We start from the raw sequence: 20,765 nt of genomic DNA on the forward strand, positions 1-20,765 counted from the left end.
AGTCAAGTGACCCAGAAAATCAGTAACAACCCCTACTTAGTCAATACTATAAGGCCGTCCTCCAGCAAGCACTTCAGTATTCTCTCCCTGTGTCCTTCTGCGACTGTCATGAGCTGGAACAGGTGGTTTTGTCATGTGACAAAAGCAACAAATAGAACAAATTTGCACAGCTTGGTTAAGGAGGCAGTCTGACAGCAGAAAGGAGGCTTCTGGCTTGACAACAATAATCAAGCTCATGAATGAAAGAGAAGAAAAGTACCACCAAAAGAAAGGTGTTAAGAAAAGAAAAAGTGACCAAAAGAAAAAGGTGACATTTGGCCATTATGGCTACATCTTTTTCTTTCTCAACAGCTTAAAGTTAATTATCAACTTTCAAAGGGATCCAAAAATGTAATTCTTTGGTTGATTCTAAACCTCATTTTAAATCCTTCAACTTTCAGATATGAACAAAGAACATTCTAAATTTAGTATGTATCATATTTAAAATAGATAGATCTGGCTTTCTGTTTTCTTTGAAATTAAACTAAATTCAAAAACTCCCTGTCAATGGCATGTGTGACAGTGTAGTGTTGCCCCTACTTCTCGAGTCTAAAATGCTACCACCATGCTCTTACTTCGCTCCAGCCACATGAGCTGAGCTCTGCTGCCCTAGGAAACTTTCACAAATCTTCTCCCCACTCCTCACCCTTATTCTTCCTTGGCACTCAGTCACTCAGTACTTACTTACTGTCTTGCTTCTTTACTGAATGGTTGCTCACTAGAATGAAAGTCCCATGACAAACAAGGACCATGTTTCTGTTCCTATTATTCAGACCTGGGATCTTGTACAATGTCCAGCATATAACAGCATCTCCATACTTACTGAATGGTGGAATGACAACATTTCAAGGTATGTTCATTTTATATTTTAAGCTTTTTAGACTGCCCTGAACTGTGTGAGAGCTAGTAGCAGAGAAGACTAAATAGTTATCTCCTCTTCTTTTGCAAATGAAAGATGGGAAGTCTATAGGAAATAATATTCAAGGGAAAAAAGTGAAGTTTCTTGTATCTATTTATTATTCTTTTCTCCCATTCTTCTTCTTCTCCTCTTCCAATTATTTTATAAATTAATTGATAAGGTCACGAATAAGAAAGGAAAAAGGAATATTTAGGAATATATTAAGAACCTACTGCAAAATTTCTCTAGATAATCATATTTTTAATGATTCATCATATAAATTTAGGGCCCCATGTTAAATCTAACATGTCAAACATGTCACAGCTTTCTCCTGCTAGTGAGGAGGCGACACATGGAAGCCAGAAACAACTGAAGTGTTCAAGCTGGAGGAGGCAGGATGCAGAGGATTCACAGAGGGTCTGGTTTCGGTTACTCCGAAAGCTCTTGTAACTGAAGTCCACTGGGGTCACTGCATGGAGAGTTTCAAAGACTGCACTTGAGGCAAGAAAATAAACATAGCAGGAGGGCTACAACTCTCTTTGGATGAATGGCAACTGGGACTTTTCCTTAACCTCGAATATAAAGTTTTTCTAATTTTATATTATTCTAATAAATGATGACATTATTTAACTTTGGTGTGAATTACATCTTCCTTCTGATTGCTATAGCATCCACAAGTAATTCATAAACTGTACCTCCATGATTTCATCAAGTGCAGATTTCTTCTTCTTCTTTTCTTTAGATTGAGCTGAGCTCTGGGAAGATTCTTTTCGTTTCACTGAGGCTGCACTCCCTAGTGTCTTGAGTGCACTTGGTCCCAAAGAACTGAAGAGAAGAACCAAGTTTGTTAACTATACACCAACAAATGCTTTCTGTGTGCAAAACTAACAATACAGAATAAATGTTACATGGTTAATTTAGAGGAGCTCAATCAAAACAATGAACGGTCTGTGTGCATCCTGTGCAGGACTGTCAGCATCATGAGAACATTTATGCTGTCCTGTCTTTAGCTCTCCCTACTATCTTTTTGCTACTACAATCAGTAGAGCAAAGTGGAGCTAGCCACAGGCCTCAATGGTGGGCAGATCAGGGTTTGAGGCTACTTCCCTTATGACCTTTAAAAATTCACTAATTTAACACTTACATACACATCTGCACATGGGGGTAATAATAGAACCCAACTCCTAGTTTTACCGCAAGGATTAAATGAGACATTTTTACACAATTAGCAAGTCTAGTGTATTACTGTTAAAGCAAAGATTTTAACATGTCACTTAAATGATTTTTGTTATTTCTGAGTGCCTAGTGTTTATAGTCTACATTTAAAATTTTTCAGTGCCAAAATTCACATGTCAATAGAATACCATTTTAGTCACCATCCTTCACTTCTTACGTACATGCCAGCCATTCTGACCAATTTGCTATCAACTGGGCCATGCTCTGTGCCTCATGTCACTGAAAATTTGCACATGGCTCATTTCCTATCTAAAATAACCTCTTAAAATTCTTCATGGGGGTTGTTGGATCTTCCAGCTTTCTCACCTGCCATAGCGATTCCTGGCAAGAACCACACCCCACCTGTCTTATATATAATCAGTTGTATTATATGACTCCTCTCTTATTCTACACATTTTTTCTGGTGTAAAGCAGCAGAACTATCTTGTAACTCACATAAAATAGATATTTAATATTTGCTAACTAAATGAATCTTACCAATCTCATCATTTAATGTATCATAATTACAAAAAGCATGAGACAACAAGGAAAAAAGTGTGGGTCAAAGAAAATCAACAGAATTATTACTTTCCTTTAGTTAGGCTTTAAAAAAATGCTTTTAAAAATAGCATTAGGGGCTGGGATTGTGGCTCGGTGGTAGAGCACTTGTCTAGCATGTGAGAGGAACTGGGTTCGATCCTCAGCACTGCATATAAAGAAATGAATAAAATAAAGGTCCATCAACAACTAAAAAAATAAATACATAAAAAAATTTAAAAACAGATGTAATCCTTAAAAAAAAAATAGCATTAAATTTATTAGAAGCCAGAATACTTTAAGGACTCATATTCAGCTTGAAGTCAACTAAAATCCCTACATCTTCTCTAGAGGATTACAGTTTAAGAGCCCCCACTGTCTTTATATAAATTGTTTTCTCTTTACCTAACTGTGAGGCTTACATTTGCTTTTGTAAAACTTCACTTATTAGGTTTGTCTTGTAATTCAATCCAGTGAACACTTTTTTTGGGGGGGTGGGGGGTGGGGGTGAACTGGGGACTGAACTCAGGGGCAATCAACCACTGAGCCACAATCCGAGCCCTATTTTGTATTTTATTTAGAGACAGGATATCACTGAGTTGCTTAGCACCTCACTTTTTTGCTGAGACTGGCTTTGAACTTGTGATCCTCCTGCCTCAGCCTCCCAAGCCAGTGGGATTATAGGTGTGCACCACTGCACCCGGCTAAAGTGAACATATTTTAAAGTAATGATTCCCAGGTCTGTGACAACTGTACATAATGTGCATTAGTTTTGAAAGATTATATCCATATAAAGAGAAATTTCTCAACTTGTTACTTAAACATTCTTTAGACATAAATGTACCTTAAGTTATGAATCCACTCAATTCAGGTTTCATCCTGATCATAATCAACCACAATGTCTATAAAATAGGCACTAATAAACCTAGCAAAAAGGAAATTGGGAATAATCAGCTATTTTGGGCTATGGTGGTAATAACTTTCTCCTTCAACATTTGCCAACCATCTATTTCCTATTGTAATCAATCATAAAAGCTTGTTAGTCTATTGTTTTCTAAAGATTTTTCTCTACTTTTTGAAAACAAATTTGCTCAGTTTTCTGCCTTCTATTCCCCTCTCCACAATTCCTTGGAGATAATCAACAGTGAGTCTTTCAAATGCATCTACAAATTATTTCAGTATTTTGATCTTAGTTTGGAAATTACATTTTATTTAAGGTTATGTCTTCTTTTTAAAACTAAGCTAAATTTTTAAAAAATTTAAAAAACAGGTAAAAAACTTGGATAGACTTTTTCCCAAGTAAAGACAAGTGGCCAATAAGCATATGAAAAGATGCTAAGTATCACTAAACATTCAGGAAATATAAATCAAAACTATAATAAAAATATCACTTCATACTCATTAGGGTGGCCAAAACAAAAACAGAAAATAACAAGTGTTAGCAAGGATGGAAGAAATCACTGGTAGGAATTTAAAAAAAAAAATGTGGTTGTTGTAGGAAAATAAAAGGGCAATGCCTGAAAAGACTAAATGACGTACGATCCAGTAATTTCACTTATGTGCATATACATAAAAGAACTGGGGACTGGGGAAATAGCTCAGTCGGTAGAGTGCTTGCCTTGTAAGCACAAGGCCCTGGGTTCAATCCCCAGCATCAAAAAAAAAAAAAAAAAAAAAAGAATTGAAAGCAGGAACCCAGAACGGGTCTGTATACACCAGTGTTTGTAGTAGTAGTATTTATAATAGCCGAAAATTGGAAATAATTCAAATGTTCATCAATGGATGGACAGATAAAATGTGGAATATCCTTATATTGGTATATTAGCCTTAAAAAGGAATGAAATTCTGACCCAAGTTATAATATGGACAAGCTCTGAAGACACTAGATGAGTGAAAAAAGCCATATGCAAAAGAAAAAAAATGTATAATTCTACTTATACAAATTACCTAGAGCAGTAAAATTCATACAGAAGAAAAATAGAATGCTGGTACCAGCAGCTGAGGGGAGGAAGATTTGGAAATTGTTTAACGGGCTTCATTTGGGATGACGTGAAAGTTCTAGAGATAGATGGTGGTAATGGTTGTACAAAAGTGTGGATTTATTTAATATGATTGAACTATATATTTAAAAATAGTTAAAATGAGCTGGGGGTGGTGGCTCATGCCTATAATCCCAGTGATGAGGGAGGCTGAGGAAAGAGGATCATAGGTTGGAGGCCAGTCTCAGAAATTTGAGGAGGCCCTAAGCAACTTAGTGAGAACCTGTACCAAGATAAAGGGGAAGGGGGACATAGCTCAGTGGTAAGGCACCCCTGGGTTCAATCTCTACTCTCTCTCTCTCTCTCTCTCTCTCTCTCTCTCTCTCTCTCATACACACACACACACACACACACACACACACACACACAATAAATGACCAATTTTGTGTTATATGTGCATTTTTTTTTCGTTCCAGAGACAAAGGCATGCATTAACACACCCAGCTCATTCTAGGTTTCTTATATAATAGATTTAAACCAGTAGAAGAACAAATCTCTACCCATATAAACATAAAGTATAATTTCAGAGAAAAAAATTTAGCTGCATTCTTCTAATTGTATTATCTGAAACACTATTTACATATTAACAGATAATTGAAACAATTTACAGAACTTAATCAAATAAAATATTTTTTCCTAATAATATTAAGGTTTGACATAAGGGTACCCATAGACCCTCAAAGACATTAAGTCCTTATCCCTGGAATCTATAAATGTTGTCTTATTTAGAAAAAAGGATCTCTGCACATCAGATGAAGTTAAACATTTTGGGATGAAGAGATTATCCCACCTAAGTGGGTCTAACATGCAATGAGTCTTTCTATTTTAAGAGGGAGGCACAGGGAGGCTTAACCCGTGAAGGAGAAAGTGATGTGAAGAATAAGAAAAGAGATGAGTGAAGATGTTGGTCTTGAAGACTGGAAGGGTGCAACCACAAGCCAAGGAAGGCTGACAGCCACCAGAAACTAGAAGAGGCCAAGGAACAGGTTCTTCTTTAGAGTATCTGGAGGGAGCAGAGCCCTCCAAACACAGAATTTAGCCCAGCGATGCTGATGTCGGAATTCTGGCCTCCAACGATGGACACATTTCTGTTGTTTCAAGTCTTCCTGTTTGTTCTAGCAGTCACAGGAAACTAACACAGAGCGATAAATTTCAGGGCCAGCGGACAACCATAACATTCATCAACACCTCAGAATAACAACTAATAAAAGGAAATGGAGAGTGTGAAAGTTGTCAGAATCAAAATGGAGTCACTTGTGTCAGTCTACAATAAATGAATAAATAAATAAATAAAGCTGGGAGGTTATGAAGGGTTCCAGATAATAATTATCACAAAAAATTCTGCCAGCTTCATGACCTTGCACAAAGGATGTTGCAACCTTTTATAAAACCTTGGATTGGTGTCACCTTTGCAATTAATCTTTATAATCACAGATTATTGTTTCAATATATTTTATACAATCTGTCTCATTTTTGCCTTTAACAACTTCCCCTTGCCTCAATCTCACTGAATACTCTTACAGTTTGCTATGGCACGTGTACTCCCATTGCCTGCTATTCTTTTCCAAATATCATTATTCCTCAGGAACTTATACTGCCCTGGGTGGTAGGGAGATAGGCTGATAACTTAAGTTTCTATTTTCAGAAAATCACAATACAGCAGGCAAAACAGAAAATGTGCATCCCAGTCTACATTTAAACTGTGGCAAATGGGTAGGGAAATAAACAGTACAGTAAGGCAGAAGGAACCATAACATGGAGAAGGATTCACAGAGAACCACAAATCTTATCTATTGAAGCATTCTGTCCAAATGAGCATTTTCTAGCCCAGCACAGACACTCAGGAGCCTGAGGCAGGAAGACCACCTGAAATCAGGTCAGCATGGATAAGACCCCTCACATTCAAAAATAAAATAAACTGAGCCTTTCCTCAAAAGAAAGAATCATCTCATCACAGTGAAGTAAGAAAAGAACAACTGCTAAAATACAAACATAAAACCCAACAAACCAAAATGAAAACTGCGAAAAGAAAAAAATTATTCTCAATACTTGAAAACACGGTATCCAACATGACACTTCATGAAACTTCTAAAGTGTTCAGATCTGTAACTGTAGCTCACCCTGATTTGGAAGATGTTGCTCCTCCTGAGCTACATGCTCCTTTATTCAGGTTAAATGTGACTAGAAGAAAAAAAAGCCCAGTTATTTCATATACATATATATGTTTAGTTCAGGAAAATTATAACACAAATTCTCAGATGATTCCACAGGCATTCACATAGGAAATCATGAACATGCTAATAAATGAGGCTAAAATGCTCCTCTCCAGAAAATGTCCACACTGACGCTTGTAGAGCTAGGAAGGACCTTACATGCCATGTTGCTGTAGCAATCACTGCTGGCAGCTTTGACATCCCCAAACCCCCTTTCCTTGCTCATTGTAGTCCAACTTTGTTTGAGTGTTCGTATCTCTTGGCCATGGTTCAGGGGAAAGAACACCATCTGCAGCTCTGGGGTAAATTCTGGTGGTGTAAACCAGTCGGCATAACTCCCTCTTGACTACTTTTAAAGGTGGACATGATACAGTTCTGGTCAACAATATTCAAAAGAAAGTTCACTGGTGGACCTCTAGGAAGTTTCCTTATCCCTAAGGGAACTCCAGAAGAGATGTTTTCTGATATACTATGGAAAAATCTGGGTCTGGATGTGATGAGTGGAATGCTGGCAGCTACCTTGTGCGTCTGTACGGCATGCAGAATCATCACCTCTGGGATTCTTACTATGGCAAGAGATCTTATTGTTCAAGTTTATTTTATTCAATTTTGTTACTTTTGACTGAAGGCATCCTATCCAATTCATAGTATAACCTTTTCATTTTATAGACAAGAACAACACAACCCTGATAAATCAAATGTCTTGTTCACAGACATGTCACTTTTAGTAAAGTCAGTACAAAAGAATTCAACCTTAACAAAGAAAAAAGTTAAAAACTACCTTTCTCTTCATCGTTTTCTCTGCTTAACTCTGTAAAAACAGGGACCTCCTTAAAAGAGAGAGAGAAAAAAATTATTTATAGTGCATTTACTATAAATATTCAACAGGTTTAAATTATGACTTGCTACCTATGGTGCAAGACAACTCAAAGATAAAACTCTGAAGAGATTTCTAATTAACATTCTCTAATTAAGAATTATTCTAAAGGTTAAAAAAGCTCTTCTGCACCAAACTACTGACTTTTACATACATTTTAATTTCAATTATAATCTATACAGGAAACAAAAGAACTGTGAGGGAATAAACTTTTAGAACTTTAGCTAGAGGATTACTTTAAAAAGCAAAACCTTGCCATGCGCCCACCAGTAATCCCAGCAGCTCTGGAGGCTGAGGAAGGAGGGTCTCAAGTTCAAAGTCAGCCTCAGCAAAAAGCAATGTGCTAAGCAACTCAGTGAGACCCTGTCTCTAAATAAAATACAAAATAGGGCTGGAGATGTGGTTAAGTGCCCCTGAATTCAATCCCTGGTACTCCCCCCACAAAAAAAAGCAAAACCTTTATTGTAGAACAATTTAATGCAAAGATAAAGAGCCTTACATTTAACAAACAAAACTGCGTATTGAATCCACCTCTGTAACCAGTTTTAGAATCTCTTGTCAGTCTCATCATCTTTCTTAAGCCTCAGTTCTTCTATTTTTAAAATACAGAGATAATACACATACTTAAGAGTTAGTAGAAGCGTTAAATAAGATAATATTACACTGTGTGTAAGTGTGCCATAAATATCAGTTATAGTTTTTACTAACAAAAAAAAAGACATCCTTGGGATTTAGCTAAAATATTCTTTTCCCAGGTAATGCTCACATAAGCTTTCAAATAGTGAGGCAAAAGAACATAATCTTCCTTATAAAAGAATCAATGAGGATCAGCAGAATTCCTCTTACCTTTTTAAGGTAAAATATTATTTGTATCTGAAAAGAACAAATAACTTGAAGGTTTTAGCAGTATTAAACTAAAATGCTAACAAATAATAACATTATTCTATTGGGCTGGGGATATAGCTCAGTTGGTAGAGGGCTTGCCTCACAAGCACAAGGCCCTGGTTCAATACCCAGCACTGGGGGAAAAAAAAACTAAACTATTTTTCTCACTTTCCTTTGGACAGGAAGATATGATTCTTATTAATTTCCACAATATAAAATTATATTTTTTTCTACTACTGAGGTTTAAATTTCAAAAAGATGAGAGAAATTAAAAAATAAAGAAGCTGGGCACAGTGGTGCATACCTATAACTCAGTGGCTTGGGAGGCTGAGGCAGGAGGATTGCAAGTTTTGAGGTCAGCTTCAGCAATTTAATGAGACCCTGTCTCAAAATAAAAAAATAAAAAAGGGCTAGGGATGTAGCTTAGTGGTTAAGTGCCCCTGGGTTCAATTCTCTGTACCAAAAAAAGAAAGAAAAAAAAAATGCTGATTCATAACACTGGTCCTTATCGATGTCTTAAGTTGTGTTGTCTGTGACCTGCATTACGCTTCTTAGTAAGTGGCTTAAACAAGAGATGAGCACTAATGATCAGAGCCACTGTCTTCATAATAGTCTGAAATTTAAAAATGTATCACATGTTCCTCAGCAGAATAATAGTGTTATAATCACAGAATATGCTACTAATGCTACATTAAAAAAAAAAGAATAATAATTTAAGGAGATATGTTTAACCTGATTACACAATTACCATCTATTAAAACATCACATAGTACCCATTAATATGTATAATTTTTGTGCTTTTACATATAATTTTTAAAAATTCATTAAAAAGGAGGCTGGGGTTGTGGCTCAGTGGTAGAGCACTTGCCTAGCATGTGTGAGGCACTGGGTTTGATCCTCAGCACTACATATAAATAAATAAATAAAATAAAGGTCCATCAACATTTAGAAAAATATTTTAAAAATTCATTAAAAGAACGAAGCATTGATAGAAAGAACATGGGTGAAATGCACAACATTATGTTTGAATTTAAAAAGCCAGACACAAACGAGACATACAGAATGATTCTTTTTATACAAAGTTCACGAACAGATTAAACTAACCAATGATCATAGCATTCTATCAGCTGTGGATGATAGCTCAATAGTAGAGTGTGTACCTAGCACGTGCAAGGCACAGGTTCAATACCCAGTACCACACACACACACAAAAAGTATATATGTTATAGCCAGGCACAAAGGTGCAACTCGTAATCCCAGTAGCTTGGGAGGCTGAGGCAGGAGGATCCCAAGTTCAAAGCCAGCCTCAGCAACTCAGTGAGACCCTGTCTCCAAATAAAATACAAAACAGGGCTGGGAATGTGGCTCAGTGGTTGAGTGTTTGTAAGTTCAATTCCCAGTTCCCTCCCCACAAAAGTATATACATTACGTGTGTGTACAGATAGACTGATAAGACAGACAGGTAGATAACAGATATAGTGCAAGTGTGTGTAGAGATAGATAGGTACAGATATAGAGGTATATCAGTGTAGTGGTTACTTCTGGGGGATTGGGGATGGAACAGAACAGGTATGAGAGAACTTCTGGGGACACTGGAAATGCCCAAAACCTTTATCTAGGTGGTGGCTACAAAAGTTGCCCCCCGCCTCTTTCCACACATGAATATGTAGGAGTTCAATGAACCGTACATGTAAGATTAATGCACATCTTACACTTTACCACATGTATGATAGAGCTCAACAAAAAGTTTTAAAAATACTAAATGGCGGCCAGTTTCACATACACACCAGCCTGTATTTTCCTGCTCATGTGCAACTGCTAGAATGTTGAGCCCTGCAAGGGCAGGGGCTTTTGCTTCTTTTGCTCCCTGTATATTCCCGTACTTGGAAGGTCCTGGCACACAGGAGGCACCTACAAATATTTGTTGAAGTCAGGGCCTTGATCTAGTTATCCAAATACGGGGACCCCTTTCCTTGTCCATTCACTGGCTTTCCCCACGGATTCTTCAAAACACCTCAGCTCAGGGTTTGTATCCACCTTGAAATATTCTTTGCCCTTTCTGGAATGGAATAAATGTTCATCGGCACACTGTTTATCTCCAGCATTGCATTAATCATGCAATTATAATCAGCTGAAATGATCTATTTACATGTCTTCCCATTAGGTACTGTCTTCACTTTAGAGATAAAGAGACTAAAGTTTAGAGAGGTTCTACAATTATTCAAGATCATGAAGTTAGTAAGGAATTAAACTGAGATTTCTCTCAACTCCAAACTCTGTGCTTTTACACTCCAGCATGCTCTTTCTTCCCTAATTAAGAAACACCACCTAAAAATCTCAATTTTCTCTTTGAGAAAAAAAAGCAATTAGACGTTTTTAGATTTTTAACATCGACTCTCTGGATGATACTGTTACCTACCTGCTCTTTTCCTTCTAGACCTCTTCTCACTTGTTCTTCAATAAACTTGGCAGTTTTTTCCTCATCATCGAGGTCTTGCTTCTTCTTTTTCTCTAGTTCCAGCTGGCGACGGATAGTTTCTGGGTCTCTGTCTATGTACTGAATATACCAGCCTTTTGGTGTCTCATCCACTTTGCACAAGCCTTGAAAAACAAACCACACCAAAAATTTGCGCACAATCAAGCAAAATGTAAATACAATTGTGTTTCATCTCTGCATATTTACTCGTTCATTCAAATACAATCAAAATACATTAAATACAAATTCATGAAGCACATGAATTTTTCATATTTCCACTTAATGAAATTCAGATATAAGTGGAATGTTTTCTTTATCTCTTTAAACAGAAAAAACATATTATTCTGATTTTTATATAGCTACATTGAAGCAACATATGTAAACAAGGGAAACAAATGAAGTTATTATTTTGAATAAAAATTATTCAGGGATATCGAAGTAGCTAATATTCAAGAATATATGATGCTCTGTTAACTTAAAATGAAACAAAGTAACACACTGAATAAGCAATATATTGCCCTAAATTTTTTTTTTTCCTCTTTCCTTGCTAACATCTCTCTTCCTAGGATTAGAAATGAAAAAAGAAAAAGCAAATTTGGTACGGTGCAGTGTTGCATGCCTGTAATTCCAGTGGCTTGGGAGGTTTAGATAGAACGACTGCAAATTCAAGACCAGCCTCAGCAACTTAGCAAGATGCTGTCTCAAAATTAAAAAAAGAAAAAAGGGAGCTGGGGATGTAGCTCAGTGGTTAAATACCCCTGGGTTCACTCCTGAGTACTGTCCCTCCAGAAAAAAAAAAGTAAATTTTAAAAATCACCTTTAGTCATCAATCTTTCCACTGTCAAATGACCTAGTTTAGATGTTAGTATTATACTGAGATAAACAAAATCAATCCTGGAAATGTATGCTCCTTTCCTCCAGTTCTTAAATTGCTATCTGCATCCTCTTTTCAATGAATTTAGAGAGAAAATGACAATTCTTTCTCTCTGGTTAGTGATGTCATAATAACCATGCAAATAACCTCTTCTCACCTTCTCTGCCCAACCACTTAGTAAAATCAGTCAGTGTTTCCCACTGAGTAGCATTCATGTGGATGTGTTCCCGGTGGCTGATGTATTCATTGTAGACAATGTTGTTGTGGACTCTCTTAGTGCCTGAGAACAAAACATAACACTGAGAACATGATTCTGAGAAGATTATAAGATTATAAAGCTTTTATTTTCAGAACACTTAAGATGTTTACCAAAGCGTCTTCTGAGAAGTTCTAGAAAGTCATTTCGGAATTCCCTGGTTAAGAAAGAAAGTAAAGCATTAAGGTACTTCTACAAGTATATAGCATTATCTTCTTGATATTTAAGCAATTATACACTTTTAACATTCATATGAAACATTTATGTGACTATCTGTTAGAATTCTTTAAAAACTGAACAAGGAAAGAACTCCAAAAGATACAGTTTTCAAGGATTAAAGGCAAAAGTCAGTTTGGAGTTGAAATACTGTTTTAGTAAAACAACCATAGCAAAAGTTACCATGTATCTTTGGAGAGGGTCCTTCACAAAGTCTCTTAGTGCTACTAAGTGTGGTATAATAACCCTGTTTTATCTATGATAACAAAAATGCCCTTATTCCAGATGAAACTGACACTTAACAGGTACCTTATAAGTAGGTACACTGTATTAAGTGCTAGTTAAACACAAGTGAACAAAACATAAATCTTGATCTTTAAGGAGGTTACAACTGAGCAGAATCAATCATAACCAAAGTTAAACTAAAAAAGAAATGTAACAAAATATCATAAAAAGAAGGAAATACCCAGAGGTGATTTTAATATGGACAGTGAAAGATAAATGCACAAATGGAATTTACAGGTAAAAATGAGGTCATTCCCGGCTAGCTCAGAGCTATGAAAGTATCACAAGTTTGAGAAATCACACTTAAGCTACTTTGCGTAAAGTTTAAGGCAGGTAAAAATAAGAATGAGACTGAAGGTGGAATATAATAAGGGGGTAGGGGAATGTAATAATAAGGTTAAAGATAATTTTAAAAGTGATAGTAAAGTTTGGACTCATTTTTGAAGTACCTTGAACATCATGCTAAATAGGTCGAGTTTTATACAGGCAATGTGAAAGCATGAAATAACTTAGTTTGGAAAGCAATTTGTTAAAATCTATGAAGATAATAACAGTGAGCAGTAGAGAGAAAAAAAAAAAAATACTCAAATGGTGATCCCCAAACCAGCAGCATCACCATCACCTGGGAACTAGATAAAAATGTAAACTCTCTAGCCCATTCCAGATCTACTAAATTAGAAGTTGGGTGTGGGGTCTGCCATTCTTTTAAGCCCACCAGTTGATTCTGATACACAGGGTGGTCTGAGAACCACTGGTGTAAAACATGTACAGGAGAGGCCAAAGTTGAAGGTTGGTTAACTGGGTATGCCTGTAATTCCAGCTACTTGGGAGGCTGAAGCAGGAGGATTTTAAGTTTGAGGCCAGACTGGGCAATTTAGTGAGACCCTGTCTCAAAATAAAATTTGAAGAGTATGGAGGTGTAGGTCAGGGGCAGCATGCCCCTGAATTCAATTTCTAGTACTTCCCCTCCCCCCACATACACACACAAGAACTAAAGATTGGGAGATTAGTGAGGAAGTCACTGAAATAATTCAGGTGAGAGATGCTGAGAACTACTACTAGACAGTAAGAATGGAGGATATAAAATTCAAGGATATTATGTAGGAGAATTGGCAAGTGGAGATTCCAGCAGGACTTGAGGTTTATGTTTAGAAGTCTAAGTAAATAGCAATTGGCCAACACGGATTAGGAAGCAGGTTTGGTGCTCACAGGACAGTGAGTTCATTTTTAAAAATGCTGACTCTGAGATAGCCTTCAGAATTAAAAATTAGAGTTATCAAGGAAAAAAAAAATCTAAATCCAGACAGATGTTAGGAAGTAACTTTAGGATCTGGGAGACATCCAAACACATAGGTAACGTTAAAAAGATTAAGGTGACTCATGGAGACTGTCGACTGAATTGACTATGAAGTCAAAGGGGCACCTTGAAGAACATTCCTGTATTTGCAGAGCTGGGAGAGAGGAGTTAATGAAGAAAAAAAGCACAAAAGGAGCAGAAGTAGGACAGAACAAAGGTTTTAGTGAAGAATTTTAAGTGTTAATTCTCTGAAGAAAGATCAAGGAACATGAAGATGAAAACAGGCTCATGCAACTTTTCCCGAACTGAAGAAGTGAGCCAGAGCAGACAGGAGAACAGTGAGTGTAGACAGCTCTTGCCAGGAGGGTGTTTCCCAAAGTGTGGCATGTATTTGAGATGGTTTAGGTAATTCACAGAGCAGCAATTTTTGCCTTTGTGACTATGTTATTTGCACTGATGGCATAAAAGCAATGGAGGAAAAACCTGCCAGCAGCTTAGCACACAGGCCAGGCAGTGGGCAGTGATGTCAAAACACACTAGTTGTTCAGTGTATTCGTCACATCATGAGCTCACAATAAAAACCAGCATAGTTTCATCTAAAATATCCTTGAGGAAACAGTAAAACTTATTGATTGTATTAAATCTCAACTCTCAGATATGTCTTTAGAGCTATGAGGTAACTACTTTTTCACAGGACAGCATTTTTACTTCAAAGAACTACTGACACATAAAGTATCACTATTTCAAATTGGGGCTTTGGTATATATTTTCTCAAATATAAACAAAGTAAACCTGTCATGTGGCAGGAAAGACCTGACAGTATTTGTGGCCATGATGAGATTTGACCTTTCAAGCAATAAGTAGAATTTTGGTGAGTTAGTACCTGCTGTGAGCTTGACATGCTTCCTGATACTTAGGGATGTTCTGATGACATCAATGTTGATATTAACCCAAGAAGTCCCAAGTCTCCAATTCTGCAAATATTTCAACAAAATCGACACAGGTGCATTAAAATAGGTTGGAAATCAGAATCTAGAACATATGTATGTGTGTATATACGTATATATATATATATATGTTTTTCTCAAATGTTCTAATCATTCACCTATTATTTTTCTCAAAAATAGACCTCTAAAAACATAATAATTATTTGAAAGTTATTACAAGTGGTATATTTATTGATCAATTTAAGTTTTTATAGGTATTCCACATCTGGGACAATGGGACAAATGGGTTAATATGATTTGATGACATTACATGATAAAATATGCCACAATTTTGAAGATTTGTGTAATGTAGTGAATCAATGCTTTTCAAAAGCTTAACATGTTACAAAATCATGCACAGGTATGAGATCCACTTAACAGATAGATCAATAAATTTTAATGTAACAGTACAAAAAGTTTACTAATCTAGTTTCAGATTCTAGATTAAGACTAATTTTTAAGAAACTGCCACATATCATGATTGATGTAATATCCAAGAATAATGTCTGAAATTATCTAAAAAGATGACTAAAATACTTCCCTTCTGACTATACATCTATGTAAAGACCGGATATTCTGTATGTGCTTCAATCAATATAACATTTCCTGACAGAATAAATGCAGGAGATGTGAGAACCCAAATGCCTTTTCTATGATGCAAGACATTAAAGACTTTTGCAAAAAAAACATAAAATTCTTGCCTTTTATTTGGAAAATAGATTTTCATTAAATATGTTATTTATTTTAATACTTAATAAATAAATTGCTATTTTTAAATGAACTAAAAACAGTACTTTTAAGATTTCTCAGTTTTTTAAGTTTTTTCCTTCTTCTTTTTCTCTTTTTTGCAGTGCTTGGACGCAAAACCAGGCCCTCACACAAGTTAGGCAAGTGCTCTACCACTGAGCTATAGCCCCAGTCTTCAGTTTTAATTTCTAACAGTTAATACATAAAACCCACATAAACAAAACCTCTATGTGGTCTTCAATCATTTGGAAGCATGTAAAGGGGTCCTCAGGTCAAAGGGAAGTTTGGAAACAAAAAGAAGCAGGACTAAATATTAATAATAATAATAATTAACAGCACATCCTGAGTACCAGCCACTCTTGTGAGCATGTGAAATATTAACCCAGTCTTCCTATAAGCCTTGTTAAGAGTGCTATTTTTAGTGCCATGTTAACAGATGAGGAAACTAAAGCCAGAGAACCTCAAGAGTTCATTCAAATTCACCCTCCACATCTCCTAAATAGACAAGGTCTTGAGGTTAGGAAGCTGAGAGCACAGCATGTGTTCTAGTCACAATTGTGTTAGAATGAAAGTAGTTTCATGTTTAAAATGGAAGGAGGAGGGGCTGGGGAGATAGCTCAGCTGGTAGAGTGCTTGCCTCACAAGCACAAGGCCCTGAGTTCGATCCCCAGTACCACAAAAAAAAAAAAAAGGAAGGAGGAAAGTCTATTAATTTAAACAGTGATAAATTTTCAAAAGAAGGTTAAAAAATGAACAGAGAATAACAGCTATTATGTTAACATATAAGGAATAACAGACCTCCAACATATAAAATATTAAGCACCTACTAAGTGTCCAAGTGAATAAAATTTATGAGATAAGGATGTCTTTGAGTTACTTACTCTGAAAAATAATCCATAAACTGCTGAGGATTTTCGGAAGCCAGCAATAGCTGTCTCTGATGAGATTCAGACATACAATGACACTTGAAGCCATTCTGCAAAAAATGCAAGGCAGTAGTGAAATTCTGATTTAGGTCATCAAAATGGACTCTAAATAGACATACTGAATTAAGCCCTAAAAATCTGCTCTTTAATGATAAATTATAAAAAATAATCTTACCACCAGCTGTCATAAGCCTCCAGTTTTTTTATTTTTACTTTATGTGGAGTTGAATTTGCAACTCTGCTAATAAAAGAACAATTCCTCAGGTCAGAGAATGCAAAACAGTGTTGTAAAAAACAGGCATCAGCTGGGCAATGTTGTGGTGCACACTTGTGATCCCAGTTACTCAGGAGGCTAAGGCAGGAGGATCACAAGTTCAAGGCCAGCCTAGGCAACTTAGAGAGACCCGGTCTCAAAATAAGAATAAAAAAAGGACTGAAGATGTAGTTCAGTGGTACAGCCCCTGAGCTTTTGCCCAGTACCACAAAATAAATATATAAATAAATAAATAATAAATAAGTAAATAAATAATTTTAAAAGGGACATTAATAATAAATATTCCGGGGCAGAGTTACAGATGAGTGATTGTATTTTCTGGACTCAATTTAATCAATTATTAAAAATATATTCACTTACTTTCTTCTACTTCAAATTATTAGCCAAAATACAGTGTTGTTATTATTATAAACTTGTTAAATATATTACATCTGTACCTTTTTAAGATGATTACAAAAAACATATAACTTTTCTATTTTTTCTATTCAATATTTAAACCTGATTCCTCACTAGGTTACACAGCTGAAACTTTTTTAAATGTGCCTCTTCTGTAGTCCCAATCTCAGTGAAGAGAACTGCCTTATATCCAATCACCCAGGAATCCAGACAGCAGCCTAGAAACTGTCTCCTTTTACATTCAACTTCTATCACTAAGTAAATTCAGCCTTCTGAAGAGTTTACATCCAGTTCCTCTGCTCAATCCCACTGCCACTGTCCGGATTTCAACACTCAATCTTGCCTAGTTTTCTAATCCTAGTCATCCATGGACCACCTACACAATTTTTGCCTAATCTATACACTACCCGTAAGCATCACAGTTATAGCTAGGCATGCTGGCGCACATCTATAATCCCAGCAAATGAGGAGGCTGAGGCAGGAGGATTCCAAGTACAAGGCCAGCCTCAGCAATTCAGTGAGGCCCTAAGCAACTCAGTGAGATCCTATTTCAAAATAAAAAATAATAAAAGGGCTAGAGATGCAGCTCAGTGGTAATTCACCCCTAGGTTCAATCCTTAGTACCAAAAACAACAAATGAACAAAGTACCATGGTTATTTAAATTGAACTTAAAATTTGGTATCAGTTTCATAAATGAAAAACCAGTATCACTTTCCATAAATTGAAAAAAATGAATCAAAATGAAAACAAAATAATGTCTTTCAACTACAGAAACCCAAAGAAGTAGATGGAGGTTGGGAGAAATACCCAGGCTTCAACCTCAATTTCCCAATATTTTGAGATGGAAGACAGGGAAGGGAACTTGTGAGGGCCAATTTACCCCTCCTCCAGACTACCTCCAGAAGGGAAGGGCAATGAATGGATCTGAGGGCAAACAGGCCCAGAATCACAAGAGCCTTACTTACTCTGCAAACTGGCAATTAAAGGAAAGAACCACAGAATTTCAGAATAACATTTAAGGATAACCAAATAGCTCTCGTTGATGAACAAAAGCTAATTTTTATAAAAGTATGGCAGCCAATAGTAAATGTAGAAGAATAAGAAAATTAATCACTTTGCAACTCTAAAGGAAATAACTGACACAATAGGATGCTGAAACACGTAAAGGGAGAGCTGTACCTTTTTAAGATGATTACAAAAAACACACAACTTTTCTATTTTTCTACTTAATATATGAACCTGATTCCTCACTAGTACACAGTAGAAATTATGGCTTCTTCACATGATACAAAATAAAATATATAGGACCACCTTTAAAGTATTCTTCCCCATAACGTTCAACCTCAACCTAACTGCCTTTGGATCTAAGTCCCAGTTGACAGAACTAAGAGTTATAGAACTGCATGTGGTGGCATACATCTATAATCTCAATTACTTGGAGGTTGAGACAGGAGGAGTCAAGTTTAAGGCCAGCCTCAATAACTACCAAGTCCCTATCTTTATACGTAGTAGAGTGTCCCAGGGTTAAATCCCCAGTACTAAAAAAAATAAAAATAAAAATAAAAATAAATTAGAGAAAGAAGGCAAAAAATTAGACAGAAAAATTCAACACAGTGGAAATGCTGTAGGATAACTGACTGGCCTAGTCTCTTCAACAAGTGAATATCAAGACAAACTGGTAAGGTCAGGGAGAGTGGGTTCTATCCTAAATTTAGAATTTTGAGAGAATTATATTTGGAGAATGAAAAATCCTAATAACTCACTGTACAATTTTTAGAAACTAATTCGTAAGATATTATGTTGGTGGGTATATGTCACTATGCACTTGTCAAAAACACATAGAATAGTGTGACTGCTGGAGGTTAAAAAATAAACAAACAAAAACTGCATAAAATCTGCAACACCAAGAATGAAGTAATGTAAACTGGACTTTGTGTACTAATATATCGATACAGGTTCATGTATTTTAACAAGTGTGCTACTCTCTGCTGTAGAATGTTGGGGTCAGCTGTGCATGTGGGAGGGAGAGGTAAACAGGCAATCTCTGTACTGTCCAGTTGCTTTTTCCTGTGAAACCAAGACTTCTCTAAAAAAGTTTATTAGTTTATTAAAAAGAACTAAAAGTTCCAATAATCAAATCCTATTCATGACTTTTGGTCTTAGTTTGAAAAAACTGCTTTAAAAAACACTTGAAGGACAAGTGAAAAACTTTGAAGTGTTTATGAGATGATATATGGGAATTTTTATTAATTGTTACATTGGTGACATACTGACATACATTGTGGTTACATAGAAAATCATCCTGAAATGTTGAGATATATATTTAAGTATTAGAGGTTAAATACCCTGATGTTTATAATTCAAAATATTTCAGAAAAAAAAAAAACATGATAAAACACTTTTATTATATCTGTGTGTTACAAAGCCTATACTTATAACCCCCAAGAATTTATATATTGAAACTCTAATCCTCAGTAGGATGGCACTAGGAAGTCGAGCCTTAAATTTACATTAGGTAGTGGGGGCAGAGCCTTATGATGGTGTTAGTTCTCTTGTAAGAGCCTAGAGCTGGCTCTTTCTGCTCAAAGATACAGAAGGAAGACTGCCCTCTACAAAACAGGGACACAGCCCTCACTAGAACTGCAACCATTCCAGCCCCCGGACCTTGAACTTCCCAGTCTCCAGAAATGTGAGAAATAAATTTCTATTGTTTAAAGCAGTGTATTGCATTCTGTTATAACAGCCCAAGGAGACTAAGACGCTGGGTAATGGATATAAGGATATTCCTTGCACTAGTCCCAAGTTTTCTGTGTGAGAATTTCACCTTGACTTACACAGAAAGAAGGAAATGGAAATGAAATAACTCTATCAGTGTCTTTCTCTGAGGCCTACCTAAAATATCTCATCCCTCACAGAAGCACTGGATTAGATTACTCTTATTGCTTCAGGGTTCTTCCATTCTCTTCCAATTAGATCTCCAGAGAAAAATGTCAGGCTATTAGCCTGCTCTCAATTCTTCAATGGGTCTCCACCAACACTACAATAAGGGGGGAAAGTATAAACTCTGTAGTACAATATACAAGGCTTTTCAAGATCTGCCTGAGTCTCTTGAGCCACTTTACCTATAATTCGCTTATTTCAAACTCAACAACAATCTTACAAGTAGGTCCAATTATTATTCCCACTCTATGGAGGAGTAAACAGGTATAGAGTTTAAGTGGCTTGTCCAAGAGCACATCCCATTAAGAAGTGCATCCTGACTTCATGATATTGATGGTCTGGTCCTAGTTCATTTAGGCGTTCAATAAATGCTTGTCGAGTGGAAAAC

The 20,765-nt window shown here is 36.2% G+C and overlaps 1 protein-coding gene across 1 annotated transcript in view; it reads right to left on the bottom strand.

Moving 5' to 3' along the window:
• Kin (Kin17 DNA and RNA binding protein) overlaps positions 1-20,765 on the bottom strand; it is a 29,648-nt gene that overhangs the window by 8,313 nt on the left and 570 nt on the right. Inside the window, exons 2-8 of the mRNA XM_047520577.1 lie at positions 16,722-16,816; positions 12,423-12,466; positions 12,211-12,333; positions 11,123-11,304; positions 7,723-7,771; positions 6,849-6,909; positions 1,633-1,762 (exon numbers count right to left, since the gene is read on the bottom strand). Of these exons, the coding sequence (XP_047376533.1) occupies positions 1,633-1,762; positions 6,849-6,909; positions 7,723-7,771; positions 11,123-11,304; positions 12,211-12,333; positions 12,423-12,466; positions 16,722-16,816 (684 nt within the window). The remainder of the gene's footprint in view (positions 1-1,632; positions 1,763-6,848; positions 6,910-7,722; positions 7,772-11,122; positions 11,305-12,210; positions 12,334-12,422; positions 12,467-16,721; positions 16,817-20,765) is intronic.

The sequence above is a fragment of the Sciurus carolinensis genome, chromosome 12 (assembly GCF_902686445.1).
Source record: "Sciurus carolinensis chromosome 12, mSciCar1.2, whole genome shotgun sequence".
NCBI classification, from domain to species: domain Eukaryota; kingdom Metazoa; phylum Chordata; class Mammalia; order Rodentia; family Sciuridae; genus Sciurus; species Sciurus carolinensis.